This window comes from Pimephales promelas, chromosome 17 (genome assembly GCF_988280905.1).
Source record: "Pimephales promelas chromosome 17, fPimPro1.hap1.1, whole genome shotgun sequence".
NCBI classification, from domain to species: Eukaryota; Metazoa; Chordata; class Actinopteri; order Cypriniformes; family Leuciscidae; genus Pimephales; species Pimephales promelas.
In genome coordinates, this window is record NC_142785.1 from 6866188 (window position 1) to 6890042 (window position 23855).

At 38.5% G+C, this 23855-nt stretch overlaps 1 protein-coding gene across 1 annotated transcript in view; it reads left to right on the forward strand.

Moving 5' to 3' along the window:
- Window positions 1-258: 258 nt before the first annotated feature.
- Window positions 259-23855, forward strand: part of mrtfba (myocardin related transcription factor Ba) — a 45561-nt gene continuing 21964 nt past the window's right edge. The window contains exons 1-2 of the mRNA XM_039685380.2: window positions 259-442; window positions 11425-11628. Of these exons, the coding sequence (XP_039541314.2) occupies window positions 11493-11628 (136 nt within the window). The 5' untranslated portion in view covers window positions 259-442; window positions 11425-11492. The remainder of the gene's footprint in view (window positions 443-11424; window positions 11629-23855) is intronic.

Below are 23855 nucleotides of genomic sequence, written 5' to 3' on the forward strand. Positions count from 1 at the left end.
GTGGAGTATCCCTTTAAGTATAGTCCAATTCTGCCATTTACTCACCTTTGATGTTCCAAAACTACATGACACCTTTGACTACTTTCATACCAAGTTTTCCTATAGAAATAGTTTAATCATTTTAGGGGTTGACTGTACCTTTAACTAATATTATGTAAATGAACATAGTTGTATTATAATAAATTCATAAACATATAACAATAGCGCCCTCTGATGGTGACTGGCTCTCACATCTCTGTTTGCGTCACTGATTTCAGACATTCAGACTAAACATACCAGCAGCGGCCATCTTACTTCCTCAAAAAAAAGAAAAAAAAAACTTCAGTCCCAAAGAAAACCAGAATCAATCCCTGGATACATGGCTGACCACATCAAGGACAGTTATGGAGCATTAAATCAAGGGGCTACGACAAGCAAGCTAGACGCGGCTGTAGGGAACAGGGTAAGAAGCGACATCATTTATGAATATGTAACGTTATCGCTGGAGTTTTCGTGATAGCCTGTGTGATGATGCGAGGATTGAGCTATTGACACATGACTGTAATTTCGTGATATTCACGCTAAAACACAAACATTAACGCGATAGAGTTTAAATATTCTTGGCTGAGCTTTAAATAACTTGTATATATCGCGAAATATTGGATACCTGCAGTAAGTTACGCTAGTAGAATGCTAACTTCCAGTATTGTCTGTAAACATTGAGCTGTGATGTGTGTAGATCAATACTTGAGGTTTAAGGTAAGACAGTGATTTTACACGTTGAGCACTCCAGTGTCAGATACTGCAGGCCTAGGAGGAAGGGTCTGTTGATCTACTCATTTGCCTGTCAGAAAGGTTAAAACCATTGCAGGTTTTTGCATCATGTTTGTATGTAGCCTATTTGACTCTCTTGGTGAAACTGAAACTTGAATGAGCGTAAACAACCTAATAGATCTGCAGTCTTCAGACGACTCGTGAGTCATACACACCAGGTGTAACTTTATACGGGAAGCTCTCTGTGTGTGGACAAGACTCATACTCCACTTCATGTCATCGCAAGTGATGAATCAATGTCTGAACTGAGGTCTAATTTGTATGGTACTGACTGTATCCGAGATGTATGCTCTTGTGAAGTGTTTTTGATTTGAAATGAATTGGTTTTATGCACAGCTCCACTACTTCTTGAACCTCAGCCAGCTCATTGTTTCCTGTCTGCCATTATTGGACAAACTGATTAATCCAGGTGTGTCTGACATCAGTAGTCACAACAACAACAATAATCACACCTGAATGAATCAAGTTTGTCCAATAATGGCAGACAGGAAATAAGCAGCTGTGCATAAAGCCAATTGTCAGCAACCAAAACAATATTTCACCATAAAACATTTTCTATGACATGCAAATGTTGTTAATCCTTATGTGGTGTATAGCATTTCCTTAATTTATTTTTTTACCTCTTAGTAAAAATTAAGCTAAAATGAAAATATAAAATTATATATGAATTAATAGTATATATTAAAGATGCACAAAATCTAAGCATTTTTAAATCCAACCTAAAAACTCACTTTTTTAGGTTAGCTTTTTCCCAGTGGTTTTAATTATTTTGTATTCTAGTATGTATTGGTTTATTTATTTATTTTTTTGCAAGGTATTTGTATTTCTATCTGTGTGTATTTATATATATATATATATATATATTGGTTTATTTATATTATATATGTATGTATATATATATATATATATATATATATATATATATATATATATATATATATATATATATATATATAAATGTTGGTTTAACTTAAAAAAAAAAAGTAACCTGCCTGGTTGCCTTACTTTTAAGTTCATTGAAATGGAAAAATTGAGTTAATACAATGAAGGAGATTAATTTAATAACCAGAAACTCAAAATATTATGTTATCTGAACTAAATTATCTAAGTTGATTTGACAAAAGAAAAAATGTTGTGATTACAAATCATGAAAATATTTTTTGACAGTGTGTGTATATGTATGTGTGTGTGTGTATAATTTATTTTATTTATTTTTTCTGTCTTTGTAATTTTTATTGTGTAAAGGGCCTTGAGAAGCTGGTTTAAAGACACAATATAAAATAAAGTTTATTATGATATAAAAAATATGAAAACAGCACTGATTTATCTGCAATTTAGCTTTAACTTTGGCTGCTTGAGTATTATTTTTATTTCATTTACTATACTATTATTTTTTTTTCAATAGTTTGTGATTTATAATAATTGGCAGATCCCCATTAGTGCCTCAATGGACCGCTTGGTAAATGTCTTTTGACCTCACTTGACTTTGAGATGTGTGCTGTGGCTACTGAATGCAAATTGTAGATTTATACATATCAACAAACAGCTAGGATTGATTGACAAAACTTTTTATAAATGTTTTATTGATTCCCTAATCCCTACAGGTAGTATTAATGGACCATTTGTAAATAAGTGATCTTAAAGTTTGCCATTAACCCTCTTAGAGGAAGTTGAGCACAAGCGCAGTGCTGAAGTAAACTAAACATTTATCCTGATCCAGCCCACCTTGTTATGTTCCTTTGATGAACACATGGAAGTCATTGCTCATGTTTCCAGTAGGACACATGAAAAGGATCAAGCATCTGGGTTTGCTTTTTAATTGGAGTTTGATATTTTCCAGAGTATTTAGTCATGGGTCATAGTATGCTTTCTCAGCAGAATCAGATTTAGACATTAAAGCCACTCGAGACACTGTGAAGGAGAAGCTAATGTGCTAATAGGTTGAATGAGGAACTAGTGCTCGAGGGCACACCTTCCTTAAGGAACACCAAGACTTTTGTAATTTCCTTACTAGAACAATGCTTATTGCAACGGATATGAAACAAGAACTTTAGTCTATTAAAGTCACACTTTGTGGCCAATTGATGTTTGATCATATATGTTGGTTCAGTCGAAAATCAGAAATCATCAGGCTATGATATATTGTTGTTTTTAACCGTGTTCCTGACATTGTTACACTGGTAGTCATGTAAGATATAATCCACTTTAAGCTCAAATGTAATCCCTGAAATTAAATGTTGAGATTTAGCAATGCCAGCTTTTTGATGGCAGTTTTTTTGTTTTATATTTTTGAATGGTGGCTGTCAGTCTCACACTCATGTCGTTTCAAACCCATAAGACATTTGTGCATTTTCAAAGTGCAAATTAAGATATTTTTTAATATTTTCTGTTCATTTTGTCCATCCATCAAATCACCACCAAATTTCTAAACTTCAAAAAGTTAGCTTCATAAAGACATTGTAAAAGTAATCCAAATCAGTCTTTTATAATTTAAGTCTTCTGAAGAGACACAATCAGATTTGTTTTATGCTGCATAAACATTGATCAAGCGACAAACATGCTTGCTTGACACGCAAAAACCAATGAGGTTTGTTCTCCATTATCAAGGATGGTTGAGCAATGTCTTTATGTACTTGATACTTGGTTATGTGGACAAAAATGATGAGAAAATTTGGTTATGTGGACAAAAATGATGAGAGAGTATCAAAAATACTCAACATTTGTTTAGTAGAATTTGTTTAGTAGAATAGAACTTGTTTTCACAATATGAGCAAAAAATATGGAATGGTTTGAGGTTAAAGGGGTCATGAACTGGCTTTTTAAATTTTATTATATTGTTGTTGTCTGAGGTCAACTTATGACGTTTGCTTGGTTTTTACATTCAAAAACATCAAAATGAATAAGTAATAGGCTATTTTCTACCCTAGTTTTGAACCTAGCTGAAAAACGCTCGGTTTTTATGGGCGTCTCGCACTGAAGACTTGGAAGTAAACGCCTACTGCTGTGAGTGGATAACAGTTTTGCATATTATAATGAGTTTCATCTCACTCGTCGATGCACGTGGGGGAAATTGTTTTGTCTTTATTTTTTTTGTAATTCAACTTTTTTTATTGTTCAACAGTCAAACCATCATAGTACATCACATTATTCAGTAATCACCTTTACAATTACACATTCCGCCACTAGTCCCCATCAGTGGCATACAACCAAAACAAAACCACATAAAAATTAAACAGTTATTGAGCAGTCCTATTTACACCATTTTTATATGCTGCCAAAAATGGTCCCACGTTTTTTTTAATTTCTCCCTCATTATGCAGTCTCCCCAACATGCTCTCATATGAAGCAATTTCAATCATCCCATCAACCCAGTCTTTAAGGTCTGGGGTTTTGGGGCATTTCCAATTTCGCAAAATCATCCTGGCAGCTGTAAATTGTTTTGTCTTTAGATCTTTTGTGAATTTTTAGTGAAAATTAGCTCTTGAGTTTCTTAAAATCCTTGTTATATATATATATATATATATATATATATATATATATATATATAAATTTCCTGGTATCATTGTGAGTGCTGGTCATTCTCAGTGAGGTGCCTTTATCATGACATCTCTGGGTGTTTGGCATGGAAATGGATACGACAATGCAGGGCCCTATGATTTTCGTTAGGTGGAAAACGTGGACAGAAACACAGAATCCAGTCTTAAAAATCTACTAATCTACGTGGAATTTGTAAAATTTTTGATATAGCCTGCATACAAAGCAGTTCAGTACACTTAAATCAAATCGTGATATAGATAACATCAGCTGCATCACTGAACGCGGATTGACAACAGAACCGGAAGACAATACAATGCTGAATAAAGTCGTAGTTTTTGTTATTTTTGAACCAAAATGTATTTTTGATGCTTCAAAACATTCTAACTAACCCACTGATGTCACATGGACTACTTTGATGATGTCTTTATTTCCTTTCTGGACAAGGACAGGATAGCGTACATACATTTTCAATGGAGTAATGTTCCCTCAGCAACTAGTTGAAATACAATAAATTAAAATAAGTTTATATATATTAGAGCCAGACCGATTTATCGGCAGGCCGATATTTTCGGCCGATATTTTCCAAACTATCGGTATCGGCAGTTATAATGGCCGATAAATTAATATTTCAAAAATAAAATAAGAACGGACAAATCACGCTTCAACCATGTCATGAGTGTTGGAGTTGTATAGTTTGTCCACCAGAGGGCACTCTACACAGTCCCTGTTGGCAACAGTCATGTATAACGCGCCACACATCCTGCAACCTGCTGATCCAGCCAAAGTTGGGCAGAGAGAACCAGTTATCCGCGAGTTAGATCATCTGACTTTTGACAATGTGACTGAAGTATTTCTTTAATAGCGTGTGACAGTTATAGCAATGATACGTATCATCTCTCCTTGGCCTGTTATATTGAAAATGTATGTTTTACAATTTGCAATATGACATTATCCATTGCTAAATTATGGCTCATCATAGACTAGCTAACCACAAAGCTAGCTAACGTTAACATTAATGAGCTTGGAAACCACAACAAACTTTTTCTGCCTAAATAAAGTAATGATTACTGTATTTATAACTAGCATATCGCTAGTTACAGTCCCTGCATTGTAAAATGTAAGTTAGACTTGTGAGTAGTAAATATTTAGACATAGAGAAAAAGTATCAAACGTATCTTGTACATAAAAGTTAGGTTTTCTTTTACACGTGTGTGAAATCCAACGACGCCAAGTGTGTGTTGCAGACTGTCGTTCTGTAATAGATTTAGAATCGCTAAATAGTAGGTTTTAGAAGGCAGGCAGCAACTGATGATTGAAAATGGTTTGATATAGCTTGATGGAAAGAATTAAAAAAGTGCAGTTAAAGGGATAAGCAAGCTGACGTAATTATAAGGTAGCTTATAAGGCAATGTAGGGACTAATTATTATTTTATTTATCAGAACTTTAATATATTTTGATGTTCCTCTGTTCTGTTTAAGATGCATTATATTATTTTAGTTAAAACTCATAAATAACTACAAATAACTAATGTTAGGGAAATCTGTTAATGTTTTGTTGCGCTTTTCTGAAAAAAAAAAATAAATTTATATATATATATATATATATATATATATATATATATATATCGGCCAATTTATCGGAATATCAGATTTTTAAACCAACAAGTATTTGTATCGGTATCAGCCTTCAAAATCCTTTATCGGTCAGGCTCTAATATATATATATATATATATATATATACATACACATTTTTTATTATAATATATATATATATATATATTTTTTTTTAATTATTATTTAAATAATAATTTAATCTGAGGTAGTGAAAATGGTTTATATATATATATATATATATATTTTTAGCTACATAATCCTAATCTTTTAGGTGAACTACTACACCCTTAGTCATGATAATTACCTTTGATAACTTTACTTAATCTATTTTGATAGATAGTTTGCCATTCAGTGGTATAGTTTGATGTGTGTGTGTGTGTGTGTGTGGTTTGAGGCTTGAATGGGAAATGGTTTAGCCATGAGCTTTAACAGTGTGGCTTGCCAGAAACAGCAAACCACAGAAGCAGTACAGCCCCTAGCTCTATTCTTATGTAAGATTTACATTGTTATTGTAACTGTCTTTAGAATGGAGAGATGAATTTGTATCTCATAGATCACTGTACTAGATATATGTAATGTGGTGTAAGCCAGATGTGGACTGTTTGGATGTTTTTCTTTGACGCCGTGGAACCACAGTAATTTGAAGTGTAATGGCCTGGGTTGTATGGTGGATGACAGGCATGGTTGTACAGTGCCATAACTAAAATATTTTTATTGTGACTGAAGAATATGCTGATATTTATTTATCGTTATTTTTTTTAATACACAAACATAGGCCCTATTTGATCCTTAGCAACAATTTAAAGTGTAGAGATAAATTATGCCATGGCAAATTCACAGTTCACGGTCAGCTTGTTGCTCTGTGTTGCGTCACCGTTGCTCATGGCAGTGGATATGCGACAAATTGAGCTAATCATATGCAAATATTCACATGTGACATTAAATAATACTGTATATATTTGTTTTTTTCCAAATAAGCAACTACACACATAAAACAATATTTATTATGACATTACAAATGAACATCAAGTTAAGAGATTAGAGATTAATTAATTTTATTACGTGACAAGTTACAAAAACATAATATTTTTTACCAATTCATCAAGAGTGTATGTAGGGCTATGGAATTTCTAGAATATATTCACAATGATTTCATTGTAATAACTGTTAAGCATCATTTTGAATGTCGATATGCAAAATTAAACATTTTAAATATGTTAGAAAACAATGGCTGTTTGTCAAAAGTATCGTTCCTCTGAAAAAAGTTTTGAGATTGAAATTTGAGAGCAAATATATTTAAATGCATCAAATACTGTATTTTGAATGAATATTATGGAAAGTTTGAAAATGTTGGTATTTTTTTTAGCTGTAACACCCAGCCTATATACAATACTATATACAGTACTGTGCAGAAGTCTTATGCCGAGTTCAGACTGCATGATTTTAGCCACTAATTTTGGCTCGCCGACAGGTTTTGAGAAATCGCCGACAAATGCCCGAAATCACAGGCAAATCGGCGCTCGTTCACGCGAGTGACAATCACGCAGTGTGAATGAGCAAAGACGCGAACTGAGAGAATCACAGACGAGTCGCCGACGCCCGTGAGATATTTGGCATGCTAAATATCTGGACCTGTCGGCGATTCAAAATCCTGCTGTGTGAAAAGTCTTTTGACTGAAAATTACATGTACAAAATCATATGGGAAAGAACAATAATTTATGAACTTTATTCCCAAAACAAATTCTGTTTAAATCAGTAAAACTGTTAGCTTATTAGCTTATATAGCTTATATATATATAAATTACAAAATGTTTTTAATAATGAATCCCTTTAGTCTGTAAATATTTTATTAATCTGCTAAAATTATGTAATGTTTGATTTCAATTTGTTTGAATGAACAAATTGAGTTAAAATATGTTAAATAGAAACATTTCTTTCTTTGTCAGAAGTGTTATAATGTTTTTTTTATCTTTATTGCATACATGTTCAAATACACACTTAAACTTTTCAAGTCTATTTTTGACCCTAATTAACTGATCACTAAACTGTGAGAGAAAGAGAGAGAGAGAGAGAGAGAGAGAGAGAGAGAGAGAGAGAGAGAGAGAGAGAGAGAGAGAGAGAGAGAGAGAGAGAGAGAGAGAGAGAGAGAGTTTATTTGTGTGGGAGGCTGCTGTATCCTAGCAACAGTGACAACCAGGGACTAATAGCAGACTTCATTACACATACAGTATGTGCTGAATGTTGGCACACTGCCTTTCAAAACAAAATCAAATTATCTTTGTGACTTTTAACCAAAAGACCTTAAAGTGTTGAGAGTGTAAGAAATTCAGAAATAAAGATGAGGAGTAGATGACATTTGCTGGATTCCTCTTCCTGTCGGCAGATCCCAAAACCTTCTGATCATGTTCGTTTGTGATGATTTAATATGTAAGAATACACTAAGTCATGGCCTGGTAGTAGGCTATTGTATCCCCACTCTTTTGTGTGCGAGGGTTTGTTTGTAGTTTGTCATGTTCAGATCCTTGCTTTGTTTTCTCGGTTAGGGTCATTACTTATTATGTACTGTATACTTAGGATGCTTTGTATTTTATTTTTTTGCATTTGGATAACATCCCAGACAGCAAACTGACATTGAATCAACGTGGAAACGACGTCTCTCATGACATTGAAACAACGTTGATTTTGCTCATCGAATTAACGTTGAACCAACGTCAGACGCGGCATTCTTCAAAGCTAAATGAAAATCGAAAATTGGTTTGCTTTCATAACGTTGAAACAACGCGTTGATTTGAAGTTGATTTTCCGTTAATTTTGAAAGAATGACGCGTCTGACGTTGGTTCAACGTTAATTCGATGAGCAAAACTATGTCAGATCAACGTTGTTTCGATGTCATGTTTCTACGTTGATTCAATGTCAGTTTGCTATCTGGGATCCTGTTTTCTCATATGTAAAGATTTGCTAATGCAAAAATTGATTTTGTTAATAAAAATACGAACAAAGTAACAAATTACAACCAATAAGACTAAGATATCAAATAAACAGTGTTTTTCAGATTTGAATATTTCAGTTTACAAGTCATTTGGTTAATAGCAGTGAGTAATTTCTCTTTTTCTGTTGGCATTTGATTAACAGAAAGGGCATACAAATATACTTTGTGTATTTGACCATTTAATCGATTGAGAACTCAATTCGGGATTGCAGGCTGACAGGCGGGTTTCTGTGTACGTAGCCTATTCTTTCTATTCTTATTATTCTTTTTAGTCCCATACTTTACTTTCTCATTCATGCATGTTTCTTATCACTCTAACTTTAGGTAGTACTATTATGACATTTTTGTGATTATTATACAATTAAATGAAAAGTTATGCAAGAATGGAACGTTTTTTCGACTTTAGTCAGCGATTGCAGAATCAAAAAGGGGGGGGGGGGGGGGGGGGGCTTGTTAATGTATGCTAAGGTTCTCTTTACTTTAGAGAGGTTATGTCAGGCCATGCTGTTTTCTTCCAGTACTATCCGTCTCCATGTACAAACATGCTTTTGAATCTTTATTAGTTCAGTGACCACATGTCCCACAATGTTTTACTCAATACATTTTTGTGTAAATGGCCTGAGTCATTGATAACGCAGTAAAAACAGCTGGCATTCCTATTTGAAAAGCTGGATCAGATCTTACAGGCAGCTGAAAGGGACAATTATCTACAATTTAAATTGTATTTATTTATTTATTGATGGGGGTTGAATTTAGAAAACCACAGGAAGTGGAAAAAGTACAGGTTGGGGATGTTTTTTTGGAAGCTGAATCTGTTTTGGTTTTTTAATCTATTTTATTACAGAAGAAACCAAGGCTGCAACTAACAATTATTTTAATAATCGATTAAATAATTGTTTGATTAATTGATTAATGGGATAAAAAAATAAAAATAAAAAAGCATTAATTTCCAACCCTTTATTCAAAAACAAAACTGACAGTGCAAAAAACGTCCAGTGCAAAAAATGGATTAACACAAAAGCCAAATATATAGGCTTTTTAAAAATAATGTGCAAAAAAGATGTGTGTTTTTGTTAAAAGGGACCTGAGCTGTCAGAACAATAAATAATTTATAAAAAAATAAAGAAAAATACAAATCAGAAAACTAGGGATGCACGATATATCGGCCACATTATCGGTATCGGCCGATATATGATCATTTTTAATATTATCGTTATCGGCCCAACAAGAACATTTAGCCGATATCTAAAAGCCGATAAATGATGTATTATTTCCTTCAGCTGAGGCACTTTAGATTCGCACTGTTCAACATGATGCTTTTAATTTGCTTGAAATACGAAAAAAAAAAACGAAAGGAAAAAAGGAAAATCCAGTTAAAGTGCAAAATATGCAGCGCAAGTCTGTCATATCGGCTACACAACATTAAAATAAGAACATCATAATTGTGTTTGTATCTTGGCTTTTAATGAGGAGACTTTTTTATAATCAGGCTCTAAAAAATTGTCTAAAAATTTGGATTTAGATTTATCGGCCAAAATATCGGTTATCGGCTTTCAAATATAAAGAATTATCGGTTATCGGTATCGACCAAAATTGTCATATCGGTGCATCCTTACAGAAAACCTAAAGGGATAGTCGGCCGGCAAAGAGAGTGTGTATGTTTGTGCCATTTTTGCTATCAAGAAACTTTGCATATCTAGAACGAATTCTGTTCTCAGGGGAATGCATTTGTTTTGACCCAAAAAGGGGGCGTTACACTTCGATGACGCAAAAGTAGCGTTGGTCTATGTCTCGTTCCCGCCTCTCAGGGAACTGAGGTTACGATAGTAACCGGTGACGTTTGTTAAACAAAACTAATCACTGTTCCCTTGTGTGGAAATATTCCTGCCTTTTATGTTTGTGATCAGTTGTTGAATTAATCTGCCACTGAAATTTGTGTTTGTTAAATTAGCAGCAGAAAAATTAGCCTGTGACTGGGGGTTTTGAATGTCGGATGTTTCATCGGAATTACCGATTGTGGTTTGTGCTGATGTGGTCTCAGTGTATTCTGGCATTTTACAGCACCATGGTGAGCGCTGTGTTTATGTTTTTATTGGTTTCGTTTCTAAACCACTGGGATGATGTAAAGTTGAAGTAATGATAGGCTAGCAAACACAACGTCCATTCATTCACAGTCTGTGGAGAGGCTCATTTTTATTATTTGTTAGCACTTTGATAGATGTTCAACAGCAGCCGCCGTATGCCGTAGATTCAACACATCCTCTGTATTTTTGGTTGTCCCGTGTGACTAAAGTGATATTACAGACCTTACCACATCCTTGACCTATCACATCATTCCATTTCAATTATGTTTTCAAGTGTTACTAATACCTAGCCTAGCCTGCAAACCCTGGACCAAGTAACTTTTGTAACTTTTAGCCGTTCACCTTTTTCTTCTCCTGAATATGTTCTGAATTTGTCTTTTGCAGAAACTGAAGTGAGGAGCTTCCTGTGACCCCATCGTCTGCTGATCCCCTTGACTCCTCCCTGAGGAGACATGGAAATCAAGGGGGATGCTGGGATTGAGGGTTTGTTGGTACCCAGCCCACAAAGTGAGGCTGTAACCCACGAAATGGGCGAACTGACCCTGCACCCCGGCCAGAGGCTGCTTCCCCTTAACGAGCGCAAAAATGGTAAGTAATTTGCTGGTAAATGGTAAAAAAATTGCTGGATTGAGCCTTGGGATGCACAATGTAGTATCGCCATTTTCGTTATTAGTCAATATTTAATAAATATTGGCTGATATTGAATATTTCATTGTGCATGCTCATTTTCATTTTTAAAATGACGCCATCGATGCTTCTATAAATGTTTAAAATCAGGTGTCATCTAATGCTTTTTAATGTTTTTTTTTTCTTGTTTAATGTATCTGTTTGTGCATTGCATACGAAGTTACAAAGCTCATAGATAGAGATAGATAGATAGATAAATACTTTATTCATCCGTTAAGGAAATTCAAGTTTCCAGTAGCAACAATTAATTAAATAAAAAAATAAAAAAAATAAAAAAAAGGCTAAAAATATATAAAAAATTAAATAAAAATGTAAAAAATAAAAGCCGTATCGCCTGAGGGACAAAAGACTTCCTCAGTCTGTCGGTGGAGCAGGACAAAGAGAGCATCCTGTCGCTGAAGGTGCTCTTCTGTCTAACAATGATATTGTGCAGTGGGTGAAAAGCATTTTCCAGGATAGAAGAAAAAAATAGTCTCGCACAAAGCGTACATAGTCTCGCACATAGTCTCGCACAAAGCGATTTATTCTGTCTAACACACTGATCCCAACCTGCCTGTAACTCCTCGATCGAAGTCCTTGTATTACTTCCTCAAACGTCCATGTCCCAATGTGAAATGTTTGCATAATGCTCATCCAAAGGCATAAACAAACAAAGAAAGAAGTTTAGGTTTTGGTGAATTCAGGTGTTGTCATGTCACAGAAAGCTTGTGATTATGGTAAGAGCCGTTACAGTTTTGTGTCTGGCCAATCACAACGTGCTGGGTCAGCTGGCCAATCACATTATTCTGAGTTTTTCTGAAAGAGGGGCTTTGTTGAAATCAGAGCGTTTCAGACAGACTGGTAATAGAGGAGCTGCAATAATTTACAGTAAGCCTATTTGAAATAAAATGTGTTTTTTGAACATCAAATCATGTTAAAGGCATAGTTCACTTTGAAATTCATTTTTGGTATGTTTTAGTCTTTGTTTCCAGTATTTTCAATTTTGATATTTTTAGGTCAAACCGTTTGTGTCTGTCAGTCATATAATGGAGGTCTATGGTCACTAGGGCTGTGCCATATCATACCGTCCACGATAATACCGGTATAAAATTTTACATGATAAAAAATTGTCATATCGCGATATTGATGATATGATGACGTATGGCGTATTTACGTTACTTAGCGCGTGCACAACAACACAGCAGCATGTCAGCCTCCGGATCAGATCAAGATTTAGTTCCTAAAAAGGGCGCTACTTCAATAGTATGGAAGTTGTTTGAGTACAAGAGGTCAGATCTCCAACAACACAATTATTATTATTATTATTTTTTTGTCAAATATGCATGAAAACTCGTTTCACCACTTCCCTACTAGCGTACATTTTGCATTCGCCTAATCTTCCTTCAGAGTTTCCGCAGTTCGGGTACAACAGTCAACACGATTAAACTCTTTCTAAGATGATTCAATGTTACTATTATTATATTTGTAAATAAAAGTTCTATGCTTTCGCATAAAACAACTTTATCTTGCTGGACTTTATTGCTGTAACGTTAACTAAATCATCATGTTACTTTCTACCGGCCGGGTGTCTGTCACTAGAGTCAGAGCACTATTGTTCATCACGCCCACAGTAACTGAAGTGTAAAACTGTTAAAAGAAAGGACTCGATAAACGATTGCATAGCTAGATGCTGTATATTATACACGACGCTACGCATCAATATTTGTTTCCTTTGTGCTTTTGAACTGTTCAGTGCGGAGTATTCGACGCGCTGCGCGTGCGCGCTGTGACTCCGTGTTGCTTCAAGCGCATCATTCAGCGCTCGGGATGCGCATAAGCGCTGTGCGATATATTGGAGCCTTTCATATCATAATACTTTTGCGCAATGAAAGATTATTAATAGCCTTTGTTCTGTCCTATCGATCATATGTTGCTGCCTCATTAAACAGCTGTGCTATTCATTTTAAACATGCCTCAATTTTATAGTAGACTAGGCTATATAATAATTAATCCTTTTGATTTGTTACCTTGTTTTTTTCATGAATGTACAATACAAAGAGCAATGTGTAAAGTTTTACCAGATTTAGTGTTACAATTGTCTCTTATTTATTCCCCACTAAATGTTTTTTTCCCTAAATGTTCAGATTTTTTATACAATTATTGTATAAATTAGGTATTGTATACCTCATTTGATGCTAATCCAAACACTATGCAAGGCAACTGTTACATTTTGAAGGTTTGTTTGGATTGCCGCTGTTTGTTTAAATTTTTTGTACTTCAAAGTTTAGGTTAATTTTATTAGGTGACAATATTGTGCAGGCTTCAGAAGTTATTGTTAATATTGTTAATGTATTACTGTAGTTATTGTTAAAATAAAATGATAAGGAGTTATGTTATACTTTTTTTTGCACTAATGCTGCTGCCAGCCAGCTGCAATCACCAATAAAACATTGTTTCATATATATTTTTTCTATATCGTGATAAATATCATTATCGCAAATATTCTTGAAATATCGTGATATAATTTTTAGGCTATATCGCCCACCCCTAATGGTCACCACCTCAAAGAGCGTGCACAGAGAAGTCCAGATTAAACATGATTTAATGACTCGTAAATGTATAAGTACACATTGATGGCATAAGACACGAAACGAGCGGTTTGTGTGAGAAAACAAACAGTATTTATATCGTTTTTACCTCTTGTAATCACAGCCACGTCCAAGTGATCTGAAGGCACGGGCACTTTGTGGCTGTGGTTACAAGAGGTAAAAACGATATAAATACTGTTCGTTTTCGTGCCTTAGGCCATCAATGTGTACTTACATTTACAAGTCATTAAATCATGTTTAATTTGGACTTCTCTGTGCATGCTCTTTGAGGTGGACCCCATAGACCTCCATTAAATGACTGACAGATACAAACGGTTTGACCTAAAAATATCAAAATTGAAACTACTGCGAAACAAAGACACCTACATCTTGGATGCCCTTGAGGTAAGCTAAAACATATCAAAAATGTATTTCAAAGTGAACTATCCCTTTAACTGTTACACCCAGTAATCAAAATAACAATGTTAATTAAATGTATTCCTTTCGCAAATCTTTTTCTTCTTTTTCACACCGTTCATTGTAGTCTTGTGATGCTTAAATTCACTTGTAAAACTAAATTTGTTTGTTTTTTATACATTTGTTCAGAAGTTTGGGGTCAGTAAGATATTTAAAAGAAGTCTGATATAATCAAAAATATTTCAATTCAAATGATCGGTTTTATCCATTTTAATGTATAAAAATATACAATATTTTTTAACATGATATTTCTGAAATCATTCAAGAAACAGATTTTTATCACAGATGAAAATGTTTGTGCTGCTTTATATTTTTTTAAGACATTTTTCCAGGATTATTTAATGAATAGAAAGCAGAACAGCATTTAGTTATTTGGGAACATTCTTTTGTAACATTATAAATGGCTTAACTGTCATATTTGACATAATATATATATATGAAGAGTTCAGATGCAAAAGCCTCTAAGTGCCATTTGAAATTTTCTTCTTTAATGATGATTTTTATCAAACTTGTATATTTAAATTCAGTAATTTCACTTAAATAACAAGTGAAATTACTGAATTTAAATATACAAGTTTGATAAAAATCATCATTAACACTTAACTGTCACCGTCCCACAGGTGGGACGTTTGCCACTATATTTTTAAAACAATAATATCTTAGTAAATACCTTAAATAATATTGACAAACTATATATCATTTGAAAGCTTACAATCTCTAGTTTCCATATTTGGTGACTGATTTTCAAAATATATTACAGAGGAGCCATAATTTATCAATATAAAACAAGAATATTTTCATACTCATAAGGCGTGTTCAGACTTTTATTTTAAAATAGCAGTAAACATGAAAAATCATGAAAAAATGGTAGATACCTCAGTTTGTTTTCATGCCAAAAGTTCAAAAGATAGAATCCATTCAATTATTTTGGAAAAAAAAGGTCTGAAAAGTTTGAAATATCAAGAAAAAAATAATAAATTCACCATTTGTGACGTGGCAGCTAGCTATGACTTTTATGCGTGTTCTTTGTATGTGTTTCTTAGAGGTCCAATTCATATCAATATCTGCCAAACTTCCCATGCTACTTCTGAATAGGATCTCTACTTCAGAAATTGTATGAAAATTGTGAAAATAATGGTTCATATCACTCAAAACACGAATGGAAATGCAGGCGCCCTTATATGGGCAGTAATGGAGTCTGATTGTGCCCTAGTAAAAAAAGTTTGGTACTGCGCTCAAACAAAATCTTACTGAAAGCTCATTTTTTGAGATATCAACCTAAAATTTGAAACACAACTTGTTCATATTTTTGGCTTTGATCTTTCTGACATTTTAGAGTAGCCCAGGTTTTGAAAATATATATTTTATGTAAAATATGAATAATTAATATTTTTACATTGTACATTTCCATAAACTCAAACTTCTATAACTTTTTTTCTGTTTCACTTTCTTAATTTATTTGACTTCTACAAAAATCTGCCAAATGTCTTCTTTAAAACAAGACCAATCATATGTCTATATTCCAAAGCATTCTTGAATTACAACCATTTAAGTTCGAAATGTGCATTTTCATATCTATTCAAAAAAGGGGGGGTGACAGTTAACAGGTTAAAGAAGAAAATTTCAAATGGCATTTAGAGGCTTTTGCATCTGAACTCTTCATATATATATATATATATAATGCAGCAAGGATGCTGAATAAAAGAAGACCCCAAACTTTTAAACTGTAGTGTATATTTATACAAAATAATATAGCTTCAGCTTTTTATCAGTAATAATGTGAAAATAAAACATGTGGTGAAGGTGTTGGTTTACCTACAGCTCAGACAAATCAGCTTCTGAAGCCCGTTTTATTCTTGACACATCTGATACTGGGAAATGGCGGGCATTCCGAAAACAAAAAACAAAAAGATATTTCCATTTAGATGTCCCTCTTGGCTAAATGTTATTTTTTAATGTGCCCATTTTTGGTGAATTTATTGCGAAGATTAAAAGTTGGCCCTGTCTGCATTGCCCGATTGGTTGTAATCACATCCTTCCTAAATTCCGCTATTTCATTTTGGCGATTCACGCCACATCCTGTTTAGTTTTGCCTCTATTTCCAGGTGATTAAATAACGTTTTATTTCTGTACCTGTTGAAAGAGACGCTATTTTTCCATTCCGTCACCCTCATTCCTCCATGCGCAGAAGCAGCCTCCAGAATCCTGACATTTCTTTCCCTCTTAGTTTGGGTGCAGACATTTGATTGACATGTGAAAGGTCACAAGACAGCGCTGTGTGCATGCGTGAGAGCTGCTCCTACAGGTCTCTAGCTATGCTGAGGTCACACCGTCACAGTCAGTGGAAATGTAAACCACTTTGGCAGAGCATGGCCCGTGTCAGTTACTCATCCTCTGGTTGTCTGTCAAACAAGATGCTTACTGTTTTTTTTGTTTGTTTTTTTTTTGTTTCAAATCTTAAAAGTAAAGCATTCGTGATCCATCTGACCTTACAGAGAAAGTGAATTGTTCGTCTATAAAACTTTTTAAAAAGAGAGGTGCACTTTGATATGAACTTTTAGTGGCAGGGAGGGGTTAAACCTACAGTAGTCTGGTCTTTCTGCTCCCTCCTTGCTTCTGGTGGAGCAGAGATGTTGTCTTTTCTGAGGGAGCCCCAGTTTCGCTGGAGCTACTAACAGTGAATGGAGGGTCCTGAAGAACGAGGTCCTTGTGCTTTATTCACAAAGCCCTGGAGCTGTCAGGAGCCCACGCTGAGATTCTCTGAGCGTCCAGCTGGACGGGCGGACGGCATGGCCTGCTTAGGACTGGAGGCTCACGACACCTGCAGAGGAAACATCATATCAGGTTCTGCGGCTTGCTGCTCGACCCTGAGAGGTGGTTGTCATCCTGTTGCTGAGGACATATGCTTTTACTGGCTTCATGATGCTTTAAGCTTAGGTCTTATGGAAATTAGCATGATAGCGTTGGAACAAAAATTAAAGCTAGAATTGATTAGCTGCTCATGAGAGAACTATGGTAATTTCTCTGTGGATAATCAAGGTTGAGATTGTTCAAGATAAGGGCATCTTCATCTGAGCATTAGACCCGGCGTAGATTGGCACGATGTACTGTGTAAAGCTACATATTTTCGAAATCGACCAGTTGACTAATAGGTTTTAAGGAAGCCCTGTATAATTTGGCTGGTTTCATGTTCACCTGAGCCTGATTGGATGCATTTCATAGTGGTTGTTTACATAAGATGTATTTCTTAATTGCTAAATGGATTGCAGGAGTCTTGAGATTAGTAATTGTTCACGTGACACTCCAGCTCTAAAACATATAATGCTCAAAACACAGCATTCGTTGATGTGACAACCAAGATGTCTGTCTGAATGTCTGTTTCTGCATTAAGGATTAATGTATTTAATGTATTAATGAGGGTTTTTAACAGGTAAAGAACAGTACACCGATAAAACAACCTCGCTAAAAATATCAATATCAGGATTTTTTATATATATATATATATATATATATATATATATATATAATCATGATTAATCGCATCCAAAATAAAAGTTTGTGTGTACATAATATATGTGGGTGCACTGTGTTATTATATATAAATATGTTATACGTAAATATGTTATTTATATATATAAATACACACACACATGCTTGTATATATTTAAGAAATATTTTCATGTATATACTGTATATAGATTTATATACAATTTATATTATATATCAAATATATATTTTATATACTGTATATTTTTTCTTAATTATACATGCATGTGTGTGGATTTATATATATAAAATAATTATACACAGTGCACCCACATATTGTCACGGATCCATCTGCGTCAGCACCAGACACCTTCACTCCGCCCACTCGTTCCAGCTCCCCAGCCTTCTAATCACCGTCACCTGCCCGCATCAATCACCGTCCCAATCATCCTCCCTTTATAAACTCACTCCTCACAGTCACTCACCGTCTGGTCTCGTCGACACACCGGCTACAGACTCCCGCTACTCTAAACCCTGGTTTTGAGATCTGCTTACCTGCTTTCTGTCGTCCAGTCTGCTCCTTCTCCGCTCCTGGTCCCCGGTCACCCGCTGCTCATCCGTCCGCTGCCTCGGCTCTCCATCTCCCAACCCTACTCAAGATAAGATATCCTTCATCAGACTGTTTCCCGATCGATTACTGAACTTCATTCATTATCTACTCACCTACTGTCTACCATATCCTCTGTGTCAATAAACCTGGTTACCCTCATCCATCTGTGTCCTTCTAGTCTGTGACAGAAGACCAGAACCAACAACATGCTGCAGCCTACCCCGAGCACCAGCGCTACACCGACCCCACCCTCTCCTACCATTCCCCGGACCAGCGCGTCAGCACTCTCCACGGCCACCGTCACCACTTCTTCCCCATCTGCCTCTGCCAGTCCCATGGCCCAACCAGCGCCCTTCTCTGGCGAGGAGGAGGAGTGCAGCGGCTTCCTCCTGCAGTGCGAGCTCTACATGGAGATGAATCCATCCGCCTTCCCCACCGAACGATCTAAGGTCGCCTTCTTCATCTCACTCCTGCGAGGTCGAGCGCTCAATTGGGCTCATGCCCTGTGGAAAGATCGAGGTCCAGTTACTCGGACGTTTGCTGCTTTCTCCGGTCATTTCATCGAGGTATTCTCGCAGTCTGCACATTCCATCTCGGTGCAAGACCAGCTGTACCGGTTGCGGCAAGGGAGATCGTCAGTTGCCTCCTACGCCCTGCAGTTCCGCACCCTCGCCGCCACTCTCGGGTGGAACGAGAGCGCGCTCATCACCGCATACCGTCATGGCTTGAATTCAGACATCCGTCTTCAGCTCGCGATCTATGATGACACCGTGGGAATAGAAAGCATCATCCAGCGATCCATTCGCATTGATCAGCGCCGCACAGCCTGCCAGCTCGACAGCCCTGCACTCCCACCTCCTCGTCCAGCGTCCCGTCATCACAGTCCTCCAGCACCAGAGCCGATGGACATTGGTACCTCGCGACTGCCAGTGTCCGAGAGAAATCGGCGCATCACCAACGGTCTATGCCTATACTGTGGAGCCTCCGGTCACCTGCTCGCCACCTGCCCCATTCGTCCGCCCCGACCCGCTGTGAGTACAGTCCACCTACCACTACCCATTTCCCCCTTGAAATGTACTGCTGCCACTCTCACTTATCTGAACCGTTCCCTTTCAGTTCAGGCGCTGATCGACTCCGGATCAGCGGCCAATTTCATCTCTCTGTCCACCTTAAACCGGCTACAAACCAGGCAACGATCCATTCCCCACAAACTGCAAGTACAAACCATCCTCGGTCAACCTCTGGGGCGCGGTCGGGTCGGACATCGCAGTCCCGACCTGGGGCTGGAGATCGGCTGGCTTCATAAGGAGGAGATCTCTTTCCTGGTGCTGGAGGGCTCCACAGCCGAGATCATCCTGGGGCGCCCCTGGTTGGAGACCCACTCCCCGCATGTCCAGTGGTCCACCGGCGAGATCCTACGGTGGGGGGAGGACTGCTTCCATCACTGCCTGCCATCTGTGACGAGGACCTCCGCTCATACCACCACTCCGATCGTTCCTCTCTCCACCACCTCCGTGGATAGGCCACCTGCTGGACATCCTCCCGAGATTCCTTCTCCCTACCGGGCGTTCCAGGATGTCTTCGATGAACACCAAGCGACCACCCTACCTCCACATCGGCCATGGGACTGCGCGATCGATCTGCTGCCCGGGGCGGTCCTACCGCGGGGTAAGATCTACCCTCTGTCCATCCCGGAACAGAAGGCCATGGGGGAGTATATCCAGGAGGCTCTCGACCACGGATTCATCCGACCATCTGTGTCCCCTGCCGCTTCGAGCTTCTTCTTCGTGGGGAAAAAGGATGGAGGCTTGCGCCCCTGCATCGACTACCGTACCCTCAATCAAGCTACTGTCAAATTCCGCTATCCTCTTCCTCTGGTCCCAGCCGCCCTGGAACAACTCCGAGGGGCATCCATTTACACCAAGCTAGATCTTCGTAGTGCCTACAACCTCATCCGCATCCGGGAAGGTGATGAGTGGAAGACCGCCTTCATCACCCCCGCGGGGCACTACGAATATCTCGTGATGCCCTTCGGATTGTCCAACTCACCCGCCATCTTCCAAGGTTTCATGAATGAGATATTCCGCGATCTCCTCAACCAGTTTGTCATCATTTACATCGACGATATCCTCATCTACTCCCCCGACCTGACCTCTCATATCCATCACGTTCAAACAGTACTCACCCGGCTCCGAGACTATCAACTCTATCTCAAACTGGAGAAATGTGAATTCCACCAAAGCACCATCCAATTCCTCGGCTACATCATCACTCCCCACGGTATCACCATGGACCAGAGGAAGGTGGAGCATGGATGAGCACATCGCCGAGGCCACCCAGCTTGAACCTGCTCCGCCGGGAGGTCCAGAGGGACGGGTCTATGTCCCAACTCGTTTACGCCTGTCCCTCATGGACTCAGTTCACTCCTCGCCGGGCTCTGGACACCCAGGCAGCCAGTCCACTCTCTCGCTCGTCCAACAGCGCTACTGGTGGCCGGGTATGGCCCAGGATGTCTCCCGGTTCGTCAAAGGATGCTCAGTCTGTGCCATGGCCAAAGTTCCCCGTCATCTCCCAGAAGGCAAACTGGTCCCTCTTCCCATACCCACTCGACCCTGGTCCCACCTCGGAGTGGACTTCGTCACTGACCTGCCCGTGTCTGACAATCACACCTGCATCCTAGTAGTAGTAGACCGCTTCTCTAAAGCGTGCAAGCTGATCCCCCTTCCTGGCCTTCCTACAGCCTTTGAAACAGCGGAGGCGCTGTTCCAGCACATTTTCCGGAACTTCGGTCTCCCAGAGGACGTTGTCTCCGATCGAGGACCCCAATTCATCTCCCGTGTCTGGAGGGCTTTCTTCAACCTTCTGGGAGTGACCGTCAGCCTCACTTCGGGTTATCATCCCCAGTCAAACGGCCAGACTGAGCGGAAGATCCAGGAGATAGGGAGATACCTGCGGTCATACTGCCACGATCATCAGGACTGTTGGAGTCGTTACCTGCCCTGGGCCGAGTATGCACAGAACTCTCTCCGTCAAACCACCACCGGACTCACCCCATTCCAGTGCATACTCGGCTACCAACCTCCACTCTTCCCCTGGTCAGGAGAACCATCAGACGTCCCAGCAGTCCACCATTGGTTCCAGACGAGCGAGAGAGTCTGGGACTCAGCTCATACTCACCTCCAGCGGGCTGTTCGGAGACACCAGAACCAGGCCAACCTACGCCGGTCCGACACCCCTCACTACCTTCCCGGACAACTGGTCTGGCTATCCACCCGGGACATCCGTCTCCGACAGCCCTGTCGTAAGCTGAGTCCCAGATACATCGGACCTTTCGCGATACAGAGGCAGATCAACCCCGTCACCTACCGGCTGGTCCTTCCCGCTCACTACCGCATCGCACCCACCTTCCACGTCTCCTTGCTGAAGCCCTACACTAACCCTCTCTCTCCTTCTTCCCCAGAGTCTGGTGCTGCGGAGGTGCCCCCTCCTCCTGCAGATCCTGAAGACGATAACATCTATCGAGTCCATGAGATCCTCGACTCCCGACGACGGGGCGGCCGCTTGGAGTATCTCGTGGACTGGGAGGGATTCGGTGCTGAGGAGAGATGTTGGGTCAACCGGGAGGACATTCTGGACCCCTCCTTACTCCAGGACTTTCACACCACCCACCCAGATCGTCCAGCACCCCGGGGCCGTGGTCGTCCCCGTCGTCGGTCCCGTCTGCCAGCTGGAGCTGGCCGTGGGGGGGGGGTACTGTCACGGATCCATCTGCGTCAGCACCAGACACCTTCACTCCGCCCACTCGTTCCAGCTCCCCAGCCTTCTAATCACCGTCACCTGCCCGCATCAATCACCGTCCCAATCATCCTCCCTTTATAAACTCACTCCTCACAGTCACTCACCGTCTGGTCTCGTCGACACACCGGCTACAGACTCCCGCTACTCTAAACCCTGGTTTTGAGATCTGCTTACCTGCTTTCTGTCGTCCAGTCTGCTCCTTCTCCGCTCCTGGTCCCCGGTCACCCGCTGCTCATCCGTCCGCTGCCTCGGCTCTCCATCTCCCAACCCTACTCAAGATAAGATATCCTTCATCAGACTGTTTCCCGATCGATTACTGAACTTCATTCATTATCTACTCACCTACTGTCTACCATATCCTCTGTGTCAATAAACCTGGTTACCCTCATCCATCTGTGTCCTTCTTGTCTGTGACACATATATTATGTAAACACAAACTTTTATTTTGGATGCAATTAATAATTTGACAGCCCTAGTATATATATATATATATATAGTTTATTTTTTTTAATAAGTCTTTAATTCTAACGTAGGCTGCATTTATTTGATCAAAAATACAGTAAAAGCTATATATTTTAAAAATGTAATTTATTCCTGTTATGGCAAAGCTGAATTTTCAGCAGCAGTATCAGCTATATCCTGTCTTCAGTGTCACATGATCCTTCAGAAATCTTTCTTTCCCAGAGACATGTATTATTATTATTATTATTATTATTATATTTGTTTGCTGCTTAAAATGAATTTCTTTCTTCTGCTGAACACAAAAGAAGATATTTTGAAGTATGTCAGTAGCCAAAGACCCCATTGACATAGTATTCCCCCCCAGTAACACTTCATTTTCGATAATCCACTTTAGACATTCTACTAACTATAAGTAACTTTGCAATTACATCATGTTAACTAACTGTCATTACAGTATTAGTAGACTGCCTGCTTAATATCTGCTAACACTTTATTGTGATGGTCCCCCAACAGATTTTCTACTGATTACAAGTCAACTTATTCTACTTACCCGAACCCTCACACCTAACCGTACTCTAACAGTCTACTAATACTCTAATGACATTTAGTTGACATGCAGTTGCAAAGTTACTTATAGTTAGTAGAATGACTAAAGTGGACTATCGAAATAAAGTGTGACCCTATGGAAGACAGTGGCGTCCATCAACTGTTTGGTAAAAGTACTGGTA